This window comes from Symphalangus syndactylus, chromosome 19 (genome assembly GCF_028878055.3).
Source record: "Symphalangus syndactylus isolate Jambi chromosome 19, NHGRI_mSymSyn1-v2.1_pri, whole genome shotgun sequence".
NCBI lineage: Eukaryota > Metazoa > Chordata > Mammalia > Primates > Hylobatidae > Symphalangus > Symphalangus syndactylus.
In genome coordinates, this window is record NC_072434.2 from 45,621,755 (window position 1) to 45,636,615 (window position 14,861).

General features: G+C 34.7%; 1 protein-coding gene across 21 annotated transcripts in view; it reads right to left on the bottom strand.

Annotated features, from left to right (window-relative positions):
- Window positions 1-325: 325 nt before the first annotated feature.
- Window positions 326-14,861, bottom strand: part of MIER1 (MIER1 transcriptional regulator) — a 61,939-nt gene continuing 47,403 nt past the window's right edge. For 11 of the 21 annotated variants that reach the window (XM_055233452.2, XM_063613313.1, XM_055233450.1 and 8 more), the window contains 3 exons: window positions 11,244-11,371; window positions 6,087-6,226; window positions 326-3,447 (listed from right to left, as the gene is read on the bottom strand). In XM_055233452.2, coding sequence (XP_055089427.1) covers window positions 3,119-3,447; window positions 6,087-6,226; window positions 11,244-11,371 — 597 coding nt within the window. In that variant the 3' untranslated portion in view covers window positions 326-3,118. The remainder of the gene's footprint in view (window positions 3,448-6,086; window positions 6,227-11,243; window positions 11,372-14,861) is intronic. The other 10 variants (XM_055233461.2, XM_055233460.2, XM_055233454.2 and 7 more) reach the window with 2 other exon arrangements.

The following is a 14,861-nucleotide window of genomic DNA, read 5'->3' on the forward strand; positions in this document are numbered from 1 at the left end:
TGTGATATGAACTCCACTACAAAATAAGGGAACAAATTATTTTTAAAGTATATAATCCAGCAGAAGAGAAACAGAGTGAATGGAGGTCTAGGGACTGAAAGGAACTCTTGTGGCAAAGGGGAAGAAGACAAACAACCATCACCCAAGACGCGGTAAAGGGGACCAAGAACCACTGAAAAAGTAGTGCAATATGTCTAGGAATCGAAGAAACAGACTGTGTGTACATATATATATTTGCATTGTCAATAACATGCATCATTCAAACAATCTCTAATAAAATCTTAGTGAATTAATGAAAATATTCACACAGTATTATGTAGGCAAATATGTTTAAAAAAATATTTTAATAAGCATATTCAGAATGGCAGACAAGGAATGGGAGAAGGGAATTATTTTACAGTGCAAAATTACTATGCATAAATTTAACATCTAATTTGAAATTTTAAATGCCTATTTAAATATTACTTCAAATACATTTGAAAGCTCAACAAACTTGTGTTGAACTGAATTGCAGATCCTGAACTCTATTTAAAAATACATCATGAAACAGAAAATACCCATTCCAAATGAAAATGATAGTGCTTTGTTGGGGGTGGGAATGAGGCGGGGAGACTAAATCACTATTAACAGACTTCTTTTCCCAATGCAATTTGTCAAAAGTTCAAAAGTTCAGAAATGTACTAAATCTTAAGCAAATTAAATTCATGATATTACTAAAACTTTTTAAATAGTGCAATGACTTATCAAGTTATAGTGGCTGCATTAAGAACAAATTATTGTGTGAAATACCTGTATAAACACAAAATACAATTAAATATTTCTTTACAAAAAGCTGAGCATTACACATAATAGTGGAATGTCTTTCATTAGGTGTATTTTTTAAAGATTAACAAAAGTAACATTTCCTAAAATGTATACATGTGCCATATTTTTTTCAAACATGCCTGAGAATTTACTTAAAACGTTTCTGTAGTAAGAGTTTGCGAGAACTTCACAAATCTGCAAATAAAATGCATCTTTTTAAAAAGGTGAAAATGGCATCTCCAACACTGCAATAATTCAAAAAGTACAGCATCCCTAATCTTTAAAAACATTTCTATAGACCACCTTTGACAAAGAGCTAGGATACTTTGGATTCATTTAATAAAAAATGATTTAGAAAACAGATTGTGACCATCTGCTTGCTAAAGCTACTGCCATTCTGGATAAATTAAATTTTTAAGTAAAACAAAACAAAAACAACAAAAAACTCATACTTCTCAACACTTCCACCCAAAACTTTGATTTACTTAGATATGTATGTAACAACAGTGAATGTACATTAAGATGAAGTCAAGTGTTGCAAAGTGGCTTTTAACACTGTTTGGGAAAAAAAGTTGTTCACATTGGTGAAGGGAAGCAGTCTGAACGTATGTTAACAGTAATACTTCATGGGGGTAAGGCCTAAACGATAATTTCTCAGTGCAAACCTTCACTCAATTGCATCAGACAGTTGAGCCATTAAAAACAAGACCACAGAAGCTTTATTTTAAAAAGGCATTGGCTCTTGAACTGCTGGCTGAAAAATGAACTGGAAGAAGCATTTGAAGTATGCCTGTGTGAGAAAAACAAGAATAATTAATATTTTACAAAAGTTTGGATATAGGTTGGTCTATCAGCTATATAAAACTACATTATTTACCAAGAATTTAGCACTAAAAATAAAATGGCACTCTTACAAGGCTATGCAGATGGATAATCCTATCTGTAATCACACAGAGCAATGATTATTGTGTATCTTATTTTCACTTTGGAAAAGCATCATCAAATCTGAAAAACTGGATTGTAACTAGAAAAGTTTGAAAAGTTTTCAAACTTCACTTTCTCTTCATAAAATTGATACTGCCTGCCAACAGTTGTTCCCTGTGTGCCAATATCTAAGTATCACTTGACCCCCTCCTCTGTTTATTTAATGCAGAAATGGGAAATTTTATGATGCATATAAAAATAACAAGATTCTGGTCAGCATGATATATTTAAGCACTTAAGCTGACATTAAACTTTTGCCTTGCTTCAAAAATAATTTTGAAAATTATAGCAAATGCAAAACAAACTGCAATCTAAGCATCACGCTTAATTTCAGAATTCTCAAATTACTTGCCCTTAAGTAGAAATCTGAAGAAAAAAAAAAAAAAAAAAAAAAAAAAAAAAAAAAAAAAAAAATTTATAATCCTTTATGAATGCTTTTACCACCTGGATAAGAAATATGACTTAATTACTACACAAACACTTAAAAATTCATTAGAAAAACCTTAGCAAAATAAAATGAAAGCTGACAGACTCAGAATAACAATTCCTCTCATAAAAGTTTACCAACTGTACAAGTTAAGAAAATTATACAAGCTTTTGTATTAAGAAAGGACAGCTCAGTCAAGACATATGTACTGTAAAAATCTTTCAAAGGCTACAAAGAATCTGGAAAAATACAGAATGTATTTCTTAAGCCCAGATAAGAATATGGAAAGACATCATTGATGTCAACAATTTTACATATACAAACCTGACCTGGTTTATTTTTAAACTTCTATATATAAAAAAATCATGCTAGCATAATTTTCAGGATTCATAAGGGTTTCCTTAATAAAGATACTCAAATTGTTTGGTGAGAAAAATGTCTGTTTTAAAGACATTTCAAGAAACTCAGAGAAATTGGTATTAAGCAGAAATTTGGACTTGAGTTTTTTCCCATTCATCCATCAAACTAAGCAAAAATTACCTTGTAGTGAAATTTTATGATTAATACATCAAATGAGAAGGTACAGATATATCTTTAGTTCATTCAAATTTACCAAAATTAGTAAATTTGAATGAACTAAAGATACTCAAATGAGAAGGTAGAGATATATCTTTAGTTCATTCAAATTTACTAATTTTTAAAATACCCTTAAAAGAGTCTGACAGCTTTAAAGTAAAAAAATCTGCAAAAGGCAGAATTATGAAACCTCATTTCCTAAAGTTAAGACTCAATTCAAATTTTCAAACTGCACCAAGGAAATCAACTTTTTAAGGTAACCCATCAACCCTGAAAATTTTAGTCACACCAGAATTTACTCCAAAGAAAGTAAAATAGGTCAAAAATTTAGTCATCTGTGTTTTCAAGTTCTTCAAATTTCCCATGTGAGACTGCTTCTTGGAAAAATTCAGAAGAACCTGGACTTTCTTTTCCATTGCTGTTTACCCTTCGCCTTTTGGCAGGTCTCTCACTTTTTTCATCAAAATCATTTTCATTTCTTGCAGTAATATGGGCAAGTTTTGGGTCAGTGGTAAGGTTATCTGTTTCATAACCATTAGTATCCATATCTGCATGAAGTGGTTTCTTATTTCCACCTGTTGGTCCATTAATGTGTAACCCTTCAACTTTTACTTCCTCTTTGTTTAATATTTCACCTGGTCCATTAGATGACACTCCTAAGTTGAAAAAAATATAAATGAAACCACAATTAGAAAAAAGTTAAATTTGCAAACTATTATAAAACAGCTTATTGTAGTTACTGTTATCAAGGAAGCAAGGTATCAAATACATAGTCTAAATTCTTGCTCTATTACTTATTAGCTATGTCTCCTTAGGCAAATTATTTACTCTTTCTGTACCTCCATTTCATTACATATATACAATAAAGATCATAATAGATATTCCTTACAGGGTTGTTGTGAAAACTAAGTTAATAAATGTAAAGAACTAAGAACAGAATTTGGCATATGTTAAAAGCATATTAGGTATATGCTACAGCAAATAAGCACTGGATCCAGCAGTCTAAATAAGCTGAATTAATGGAAAATGCAGTAAATTACTCAGATTTAACAAAAGGTTTTCAACATTCTAAAACCATGTAAAAGCAAAATGAATGCCCTTTCTTATAAAAGCTTGAGTAAACTGCCATATAAAGGCAAGATGTCATGACTTCTTTATTCTTAATGTAAATCTATGGGAACTGTACTTTAAAAGATCACACAAGGCTGGGTGCAGTGGCTCACGCCTGTATTCCCAGCACTTTGGAAGGCCAAGGCGGGTGGATCATGAGGTCAGGAGTTGAAGACCGGCCTGGCCAACAGGGTGAAAACTTGTCTCTACTAAAAATACAAAAACTAGCCAGGCGTGGTGGCGTGCACCCTGTCTCCCAGCTACTTGGGAGGCTGAAGCAGCAGAATCGTTTGAACCCAGGAGGCAGAGGTTGCAGTGAGCCGAGATTATGCCACTGCACTCCAGCCTGGGAGACAAAGCGAGACTCTGCCTCAAAAAGAAAAAAAAGAAGATCACACATTATTTACCTAAGTAGACTTAAATAATCTGTCATAATGTTAAAAAACTAATGCCGCACTATCCAAGCGTATACTTGAAAGTGCTAAATTATTTACTTAAGTAAAAACAAATTAAAAAGTAAATACAAATTCTGTAATAGGTGAGAAAAGTAAAAGCACAATTTTTCTAATAAAAGAAAACAAAAGTTCATTTTAGAGTTGACTGTAAAATGGAATGCAAATTTTGGTGATAGGAAGTAAAATATAGGATGCATCACTGAATAATTACAATTTAATTGCTTGAAAAATATTCAACATAAAGGATGAGCCTCAAATACTGTATTTTGATCAAAGAAAATATTCTATTTTGACCAACTCAAAAATGCACTCAAATCATGAATGCACATGGGGATTATGCATCATAATATATTGAAGAGAACAATTCTGTAGGAACAAGTCCAAAAAGCTAGCTGAGACTGTGATTAGGTCAAAAATAACTAAGATTTCAAAGTACTAATTAAAGCCCTATATAAAAAAGTAATACAATATTGGGATGATAAGTTCCTTCCTTTCTTTGAAAAAGCTGGCAGTTTTGACTGTACGTAATGTGAGTGGCTTTTGAGCTACACGTAATTTATAAGTAACTTATGAACACTTTCCTAGCCTAACAGCATGTTCTCATCAAATAGTTTTTTAAAAAGGAAAAGAAAATGATTTATTTGCTGTTAATATGTTAAGAACAAACAGGAAAAGCAGTAGTAGTACCGTCTGCCTCCCTGAGCCTATACCGTTAGTCCCAAGGTCAGAGTCTCAGCATCTTATTCTACTTCAGAATGCATGTGACAGACATTAGACATCAAGTTAACAAACCTTCTTGGACCAGGACATGGTTATGGGCCCTAAGTTTTGTTTGTTTGGTTTATTCTTAGAAGTAGTGAGGGAACAGAGAGGAGTCATGAAATGAACTAAGCATATACACTCCAGCAGTACGAATGTGAGACCAAAGGTCAGAAGAGGATCAAGGCTTTCACAGTGTTTCCCTTCTAGTTTCGGTCAGGAAGAAGTCAGTTCTTCACTGGTACTCTCCTATCACCAGTTTCCTCAGAGGAGCTGGGGGTGGAGCTTACTACTTTCTTGGAACTCTTTTACTTAACAAGACCATTTAATCAAAGAAGAAATCAAAATAATTCTCTGGCTCTTACTACTGATCAGCACAGTGATCACTGGTCCACTGTGTATTTTAAACGGAAACAGTATCTGAACCTCAAACAATTGGTATGCCTTTTTCTTCTCTTTTTCTTGGAGAGAAAAACAAATATTTCTGTAGAATATTAATGTACAGGTTGATACCGGCTTTGTCTTTTCTCATTCTTCAAGGTTATTATGCTATCAAAGAGAACTTAAATATTCAAAACAGTGCACTTGTTTCCTTACATCAAGGTATTTCACAATGATCTGTGTATCTCATGTGAAACTGCAGGGTTTTGACCTAAGAGTTAACATAAATACTTGTATCTAGGTATCAACCCAACTAGATAGGAAAAGAGATGCTACTGAAAAAGAACAAATTTCTTACAAGAAATAGTCACTATTGATAGTATGCTTTATTAAAATTACTTTTTAGTGATGTCCAATCACTTTGTATTCTGTTAGTATATATGTATGCTGATGTTATGTTTGTCTCATGTGTTATCAGTTTTTACTTTCTGCTCTGGAAGTTTAATAGAAACCCAAACTGAATTTCCCAAGTCACTGAAAGAAAGTGTCCCTTATTATGAAGAAAGAGAAATGTTTCTCTGGTTGCTTACCATTTTGATTAGTAGTGCTTACAGTGCCATCTTCTTTCTCAGACTGGCTGTTACTACTATTTGATGCAGTTGGGGGAGGGGATGGTGCTCGACTAGATGCAGCACTTTCACTTTCATCTAGAAGACGATCCATGTAATCCCTTAAAATTAATAAAACAATTTTTATATTAAAAAGAACTGAAAATTAAAAATTAGTTGAGGTTAAATTTAGAAGGCTTTCTTAACAAATATATCCTAACATTCACTTAACATTCATTCCAGTGCTTCATCTATCACACCAGGATCTGAATATTTAAATGAAAAGCTCCTTTTGGTTACATGTTTATAGGAAAAATACATAAAGGTTTTAAAGTAGCAAATTTTAGAGACCCACTGGAAATTTTAAAGCTTGTAAAGTTGTAGGCAGGTGCTCAGAGTGGCCCAACTAGAACTGGAAGATCTCTTAACTGAAGTGATAGGGGTGATGTCTAGCAAGAGTACAAAAGAATTTCTGTACAAACACAGATTGAATTTTAAAGCTCCTAAAGGAAATACCTAAAAGACAAATTTGAGCCTAACAAAAAGGACTGATGACCTCCTAAAACCTTCCTGGATATTTTTGGTATTATATTTCTGCCAGATCTGAGCTATAAGATGCTAACTAAATTCCTGGGATTATCTGCTGGTTTTATCCTGTCACTTTCTCATTGTATGTGAGCTCATTTCTCTCCCAATCATTCCTGAACTACATAACTGTGGTTAAGTGACATTGGTGAGCAGATCTGGGATAGAGACTTGTCTCTCTCAGGTTTAGTGTATTACCTACAAAATGTAGATAAATCATACCTCTCCTATCTAACACACATGTTATTGTATTATATATGTACATAAAAATGTTTCATAATCCAAAAAGTGCTACTAAACCACTAGAATACAAGTCAGCCAACTATAGCCTGTGGGCTGGCCATCTGTTTTTTGTAAATAAAGTATTATTGGAACCCAGCCACACACATTTGTTTAGATAGTGTCTTTGACTGCTTTCCTGCAACAACTGCAGGACTAAGTAGTGCAATTAAGTCCTTTCTTACTACAGAGCATAATATATTTATTCTCTACCTCTTACAGAAAAAGTTTGCTGATACTAGATACTGCACTAGAATTCCCCAAGGACAGGAATTTTTAGTCTATTTTGTTTATACCTGCACCACTGGTACCTAAGTTGTGCAAGGCATAGAACAGAAAGAAGCTCAATAAAATCTTAATTGTGTTATTTATCTTAAAATTCCTTCAGCATAAATATGATAGAAATATTAAGACAAATCTCTTAGAATTTTGTGAGCAGGGTAAATAAGAAGGAAACAGTGGAAGCTCTAAGGAATTTTCTGAAAGTCTGTGTTAATAGTCTGTAATATGCTATTAATTGTAGTTATCTCAACCTATATGGTCATCACTGTCTCCTAGGTTATAGGGATTTAACAAATATAGGGATGTGATACCTGACTTCAGGAAACTTCTAATAGTCTGAGGTATAAAACTAATACATATCACAGAAATGTACATGACCATGACCTACTCAATTTACATTCTATGCCTTTTTTTCCTCATCTATAAATGAAGGGAATTCGATGGTCTTGAATACCTATAAATCTATATAGAATTAAATGGTCTTGAAGACCTCTTCAGCTTTATGCTACTCATAATTATAGAAAAATTACATAACAAATTTGAAGCACACAGAAATAAGTGTGATGAGTCCCAAAGGGACTTCAGGTGCTAAGGCTAACAGAAGACACATGATGAGGAATTGTTGGAAATAAATATGTTACGGTGGGAATGGATAATATGAAGGAAGTTAAAAGCCAAAGCAAGGCCGGGTGTGGTGGCTCACGCCTGTCATCCCAGCACTTTGGGAGGCCGAAGCAGGAGGATCACCTGAGGTTGGGAGTTTGGGCCAGCCTGACCAACATGGAGAAACCCTGTCTCTACTAAAAATACAAAATTAGCTGGGTGTGGTGGCGCATGCCTGTAATCCCAGCTACTTGGGAGGCGGCGGCAGTAGAATCACTTCAACCCGGGAGGTGGAGGTTGCAGTGAGCCGAAATTGCGCCACTATACTCCAGCAGCCTGGACAACAGGTTGAGACTCCATCTTAAAAAAAAAATAAAAATAAAAAAAGCCAAGGTAAAGGAAACAAGAGTTGATATCAAAATTATTTTTAATTTCTGGATATAGTCATACTTCTATGAAAGGATGGTAATTATTATTATCATTATTTCCTAAAGATTAATAGTATCCAGAATGTTCAGGAAAGGGCAGAATCAGACAAACCATCTAGAAAGCTGAAGCAGCATTCAGGTAACCAAAGTTATGCTGAGTTAATTTTTAGTTTTTGGAAAAATTATTTGGAAAGCTGAATATTTTACAATGAAATCTCCAATAGGGCTCCCAATTCTTCCAGGTAGTAAATAGGGACAATGTGTAGCAGAATCTTTCAAAGGCTGTTTGTAGGCAGAAAAGGGGAAAATGTGTTTCATTCTGGTGAACAAATGACTTTCAGGATAATGTGCTCTGAATTATGGATTTTGACCTAAAAAGGAGGATGAGAAAATTCACTCAAATTTCTCTCTAAACACATTAGCTTAATGTTTTATGAAGTCACTTAAAGTATAGCTATTAACAGAAAGAGATGGTAATGGAAGCAAATCAGAAAAATTTATCCCCATCTGGAAAGAAATGTACTGTTTGGTCACTGCTTCTTACGGAAGATATAACACAGCTAAAAGGGAAGAGTCTCAGTAAAAAAGTATGATTCTTTCAGTTAAATAAAATTTATTTTAAAAAACCCAGTGGGGCTACAACTGAAGCCTACAAAACCATCGTATTCCTGCCTAAGGGAAAAAACACTTTCATTCACTTCATACTATTATACCAGGTGACCACTATTAAGATATTGTTTACTTTTAACTGTGGCCACTCTACCTACAGAATATTTAACCTTAAAAGTCATCAAAGTTACAGATAAAAGTATCTTCAAAAAGTTTTCAGAAGCTACGGGGAGATCAATAGAGAAATTAGAACATTTGGTGGCACATCGCTACCTAACCTGTTGAGCCTGACATCACAGAGGACCAACTAAGCCAGCCCACACTTTGGTGATGCTTTCTGAAAGAGAAAACTGGATGAACCATGGGTCTGACCAGCATGGCCATTCTTATGTTGTTACTGCTGATGATTACAGACTGACTGAAGCTCACGTGTGAACATTATTTCTGAAATGGTTGAAAAAAGATGTTACTATTGCTTTTCCCTATGTAATAGCTTGAAAACCATGACTATTTTAAGATATATCAGCAGACTGGATGCTATATCTAATTCTGTATTATTATGATTGAATACTACCAATGGAAAAAAAATTAACTATAAATTTAACATTAAGCAATTAGATAAAATTTGGAATACTGCTATTTATGAAATTCCACTTTAGCAATCACCAGCTTTGAATAATGGGGGATGAGGTACACACTCCATTGTCCCATGATTTCCAAGGGTGAATCATACCCATTTATTCCCTTTTGGATTATTTTACTGTGGGCTTTAGAGCATTTGACCTTCTAAGGAAGTGACCAGCAGAGACACCTATAAATGAACTTGACCAAGAAACAGTGCAGTTTAGGAGTCTGAAGAGCAAGATCAAATAAACATACAAGCATATCTTTCTTTTTTTTTTGGAGACAGAGTTTTGCTCTGTTGCCCAGGCTGGAGTGCAGTGGTTTGATCTCGGCTCACTGCAACCTCCGCCTCCTGGGTTCAAGCAATTCTTCTGCCTCAGTCTCCCGAGTAGCCGAGATTACAGGCGTGCACCACCACATCGGCTAATTTTTGTATTTTTAGTAGATATGGGGTTTCACCATGTTTGTCAGGCTGGTCTTGAACTCCTGACCTTGTGATCCACCAGCCTCGGCCTCCCAAAGTGCTGGGATTACAGGAGTGAGCCACCGCACCTAGCCCAAGCACATCTTTCGAAGGTAATTATTTGGTCAGCTTTAAGAACATCTTTACTGGAGTACATTGACAAAGTCACAGCTTTGCATTATTTTTTTATTCTGTAAACATTAGGGAATAATTAAGGATAGTACTGTAAAGTTAATTCCACCATAACAATCACCATTTTAAAGCAATTCATGAAAGACAAGGGGTTCAATACTCTATTTAAGTAACAAATTGCCAGTGGTGGTAGAAGGTTTCAATCCAAAGCTAGACTGAATGAGGTGAAGACAATAAATTCTCTTAACATGGGAATAAATTAGGCATATCAGACATTTTACATAAAGAATGGATACAACAACCTATATCTGTGTCACTGGGACTATGCTATAGTTGCATTACTAATTCTTAAATATTACTTGTTAGAGGAAAGATTCAGGAAAGCTAGGAAAAGGAAAGTCACCATACGCATGTTTTTTTCCTCTATAAAAAAACTGTATGCCGGGTACAGTGGCTCACTCCTGTAATCCCAGCACTTTAGGAGGCCGAGGCAGGTGGATCATTTGAGGTCAGGAGTTCAAGACCAGCCTGGTCGACACAGTGAAACTCCGTCTCTAATAAAAATTCCAAAATTAGCTAGGCATCATGGCAGGCACCTGTAATCCCAGCTACTCGGGAGGCTGAGGCAGGAGAATCGCCTGAAGCCGGGAGACGGAGGTTGCAGGGAGCTGAGATTGCACCACTGCATTCCAGCCTGGGCAACAGATTGAGACTACATCTCAAAAAAAAAAAAAAAAAAAAAAAAAAGAAAAAAAAAAAGATTAAAACTGTATGTGTTTATACTGAATGGAACTGAATTTAAGAAAAACATGCTTTCACAGCTGTTCTGATCCATTTCTTCTCAACGGTGTATTAAAAATATGCATTCTAAATCTTGCTTTAATGATATGCTTGTCTCATAATATGAACGGTGGTTTACAATATTTCATGACACTGAAAAGTCTAAATGCCTTATTTATGAAGATATAATAGATGGTAAAGTTTAATGTATATTATAAAAGCAAGATTATATCGCTCTCGGCCTTCTGGTTAAGATCAAGTATATAAAAGCAAGATTATCAAAATAACTCAAGAAAAATCTAGAAAAGCTTAGCAAAAATGTATATATAGCTCTTAAGGAAAAAATTAACTCACGTTACACCAGGATGAAGATTATATTTCTTTTTTCCAAATCGTGTTTGCTGAGCAAAGAAATCATAACGTTCAGATTTTTTCCACATGTAATAGAATGCTACACATTCACCAACTGACCTTGTTCGGACCTATAAGAAACAAATGCTTGTTTTTAAGAATCTCCTTTTTAACAGTTACTTCATGATAAACATCTGAAGTTTGAAAATAAATTTGGCTAGTCTTTAACTGAAATATAATCCTATATATAACATACAACACTGTAGTAGCTATGTTGAAAGCTATTCTTTCTAAACGTCTGTTAAGATAAACAATATATTGGCAACAGGTCTTCAGATATACAGCACTGTGCTTTTTAAAATGCTACCATCATCCTAATTTACTAGAAAAATATACTCATGTATTAAAAATGCTTGGAAGTTGGCCAGGCACGGTGGCTCACGCCTGTAATCCCAGCACTTTGGGAGGCCGAGGAGGGGGGTGGGGGGTGGATCACGAGGTCAGGAGTTCAAGACCAGCCTGGCCAAGATGGTGAAACACCATCTCTACTAAAAATACAAAAATTAGACGGGCGTGGTGGCAGGCGCCTGTAATCCCAGCTACTCAGGAGGCTGAGGCAGAAGAATCACTTGAACTCCAGCAGGGGGTGGGGGTGGGGGCAGAGGCTGCATTGAGCTGAGATCACACCACTGCACTCCCACCTGGGTGACAGAATGAGACTCAGTCTCACACACACACACACACAAAAAGCCTGGAAGTGGCATTCAGGTTAAAATAAATGTTATAAACAGTTTGCTAATACTTTTACTCACAGAGTACAAGTACCTAGGGAGTGTATCTTTAAATTCCCTTTTGAAAGATTCTCTTACTAGTCCCAACAGCAATCCAGACTCAGTTAATTTACTCTCTAGAAAGTCTGGGAAGATGCCACAGTGAGTTAAAAGTATCATAATAATGCTAATGCTTTGTTTACTAAGTTACTCTTACGGCTTACTGTGCTGTACCTATTTGTGCAACTGAATGGCTCTCCTCACATAATGTTAAATGCCTACAGAATTAAATGATGCTAACAGAATCCCTTTTTGTTACTTAGCCGGGAGAACTGGCGGTAGGGTTGATGTATATACATAAAATACTAAGGATTTAGGGCTGAGGTATATAAATAAAATACTGGTAACTTTTTTCCTTTTTTTTTTTTTTTTGAGAGAGTCATGCTCTGTTGCCCAGGCTGGAGTACAGTGGCACCAAACTGCTAACTGCAGCCTTGCCCTCCCAGGCTCAAGCAATCCTCCTGCCTCAGCCCCCTCAATAACTGGGACCACAGGTGCATGCCACCACACTCAGGTATTTTTTCTATTTTTTGTAGAGATGGGGTTTTGCCATGTTGTCTAGGCTGTTCTTGAACTCCCGGGCTCAAGCAATCTGCCTGCTTCAACCTCCCAAAGTACTGAGATAACAGGCATGAGCCACTGCACCAGCAATACTGACAATTTAAAAGGAAATCCAATGTCTGTATGTGTTTTGGATGCAATATACTTCTTCATCCCATAAATTTCTGCTCTTGAAGTAAATATTCTGTAGCACTGATTGCACCTAAAGGACAAATGTCGATGATACCTTCCCTTACCCAACATATATTTTGCTTTCTTCCCATTTGCACTTTACAGCTCTGATCCATATTGCTCTGAGACTGACAGCAATCAGGACTTTAAAAAAATCATCCTCTCAAGCTCTTTTTTGTCTCCTCTAGGATCTTATTTCTAGATAGATTCAAACTAAGTCAACTGTACTTTACTGAAAGCAAAAAGATAACGTCATTTTGGGGCATGCAAAGTTAAGATTATGAAAAATCTTCAACAAAAGCCCTCAAAATAGAACTTATGATTAAGATCTGAATTTTAATTCCAGATATAAAAACAAACTTGATATTCTCACTAGAGTACTCTTCTCCCTTTTAAAGAATTACTGTCCTCTTTTTGTTCACTAGAGTAATTTAGTGTTCTGTAGAGGTCAGCTGACTTCTACCTTGTAACATTTAAATGCCACTGTCCCAAACATTTATAAGAAATCAAGGTTATACTTTTAATACTTATGTTACTTGGCTCTAAGTTTCAAGTCACCTATAATTTCTTAACTCCTTTAAAAAAACCATATTGGTCAGGGTTGTTGCTGCTGCTTGTTACATCAACTATCATTCCAAGAGTCCCTTCCTTAGGTAATTCAGCATGGTTTGGTTAAGAGTGTTTTAATTCAAGCAGAAGTGCTAAAACAACAACAACAACAACAACAAAAAAAAAAAACCTCATCCAAAAATGTTGTCCCTTTTAACCATGAAACAATGAACTTTTTTCTTTTTTAATCAAAAACATACACGGCCAGTCACATAATGCACTCCTTTTCTTGAATGTTAACTATATTTGAGGTTATCAGATGATATAAACACAACATTAGGGGTATACATTTTTGAAACTAATTACATTGTCTTCTAAGTTATCCTAAATGCTAAAACTAAAAATTTCTCTATTAGTGTTATCTGCAGTAAACTGCCAACGTTCAACAAAATAATTAAGAATGAACTAGTTGGGAGTGGGGCTCTTCACTGCCCAGTTCCTGCTCAAAAAAAAAAAAAAAAGAATAAACTAGTTAATGCACGACAAAATTTAAGAAATGAACCCACAGGATTTGTAAATATTTTATTAATAACAAAAAATATTAAATATGTGTCAAAAAAATCAACTGGATACAATCCAATCACATCCAAATGTATAAAAAGAGAGATGTGGTAGAAGACTATTCAAAGCCTCAGACATAAGCCCAGGTACTTTCAACAAGGTCTTGGACAAGCTACGACACAAAACTTAGAAGCTATCTTTCAGGAATTACATAAACCAATACCTTGTCGCTTCTACTAACTAAAAATAATGTGATAATCGTAAGCCTAGGAATTTCCTACATTTAATCTCCAAGACTTTAATTCTGCCTGTCCTAATCTGTTGTCCTAATGTGTTGCTCATGGAAACAACACATTTTTCTATTCTATATAATTAAATAGTTACTATTAAAAATCATACCTAATTTCAGTTATAAGAATTAAGCCCCAAAACAAATCTGTAAGTAATTATAAAGTTATTTGGAGTATAAATTACATGACTGATATTATCAACATGAAATGATAAATGATTATGTTCAATAAAATCCTTAAATTATAAGAATATAAAGCTGATTTATCGACATAGAAGCTTCTAGAAAATTAAATGTTGACTAAAAGTAAGTTAAATATTAAATATTTGATTTTAGACCACTCAGGATTTAAGCAAATGTAATAAATATTTTAATTGCAAATAATGTCATGTTGAAAGTGCTTTAAAGTTTCCAAATTATTTCAAAGGCCCTCCATAAAATAGTCACAGACTGTGGAAAACAGCTATAAAGAATTCCATTGCACATACACACCCCAACTAGAAGCTGATTAACATGCTTGTAAATGAGTACAATTCTTAAACACTTGGAGTATGATGCACTGAAAACAGTCACTAACAGGTTATTATAGGTTAGGAAGTATAGGCAGCTTTACTATAATTACTCACTAAATACGAAAATATTGTCATTAATTATGAAACC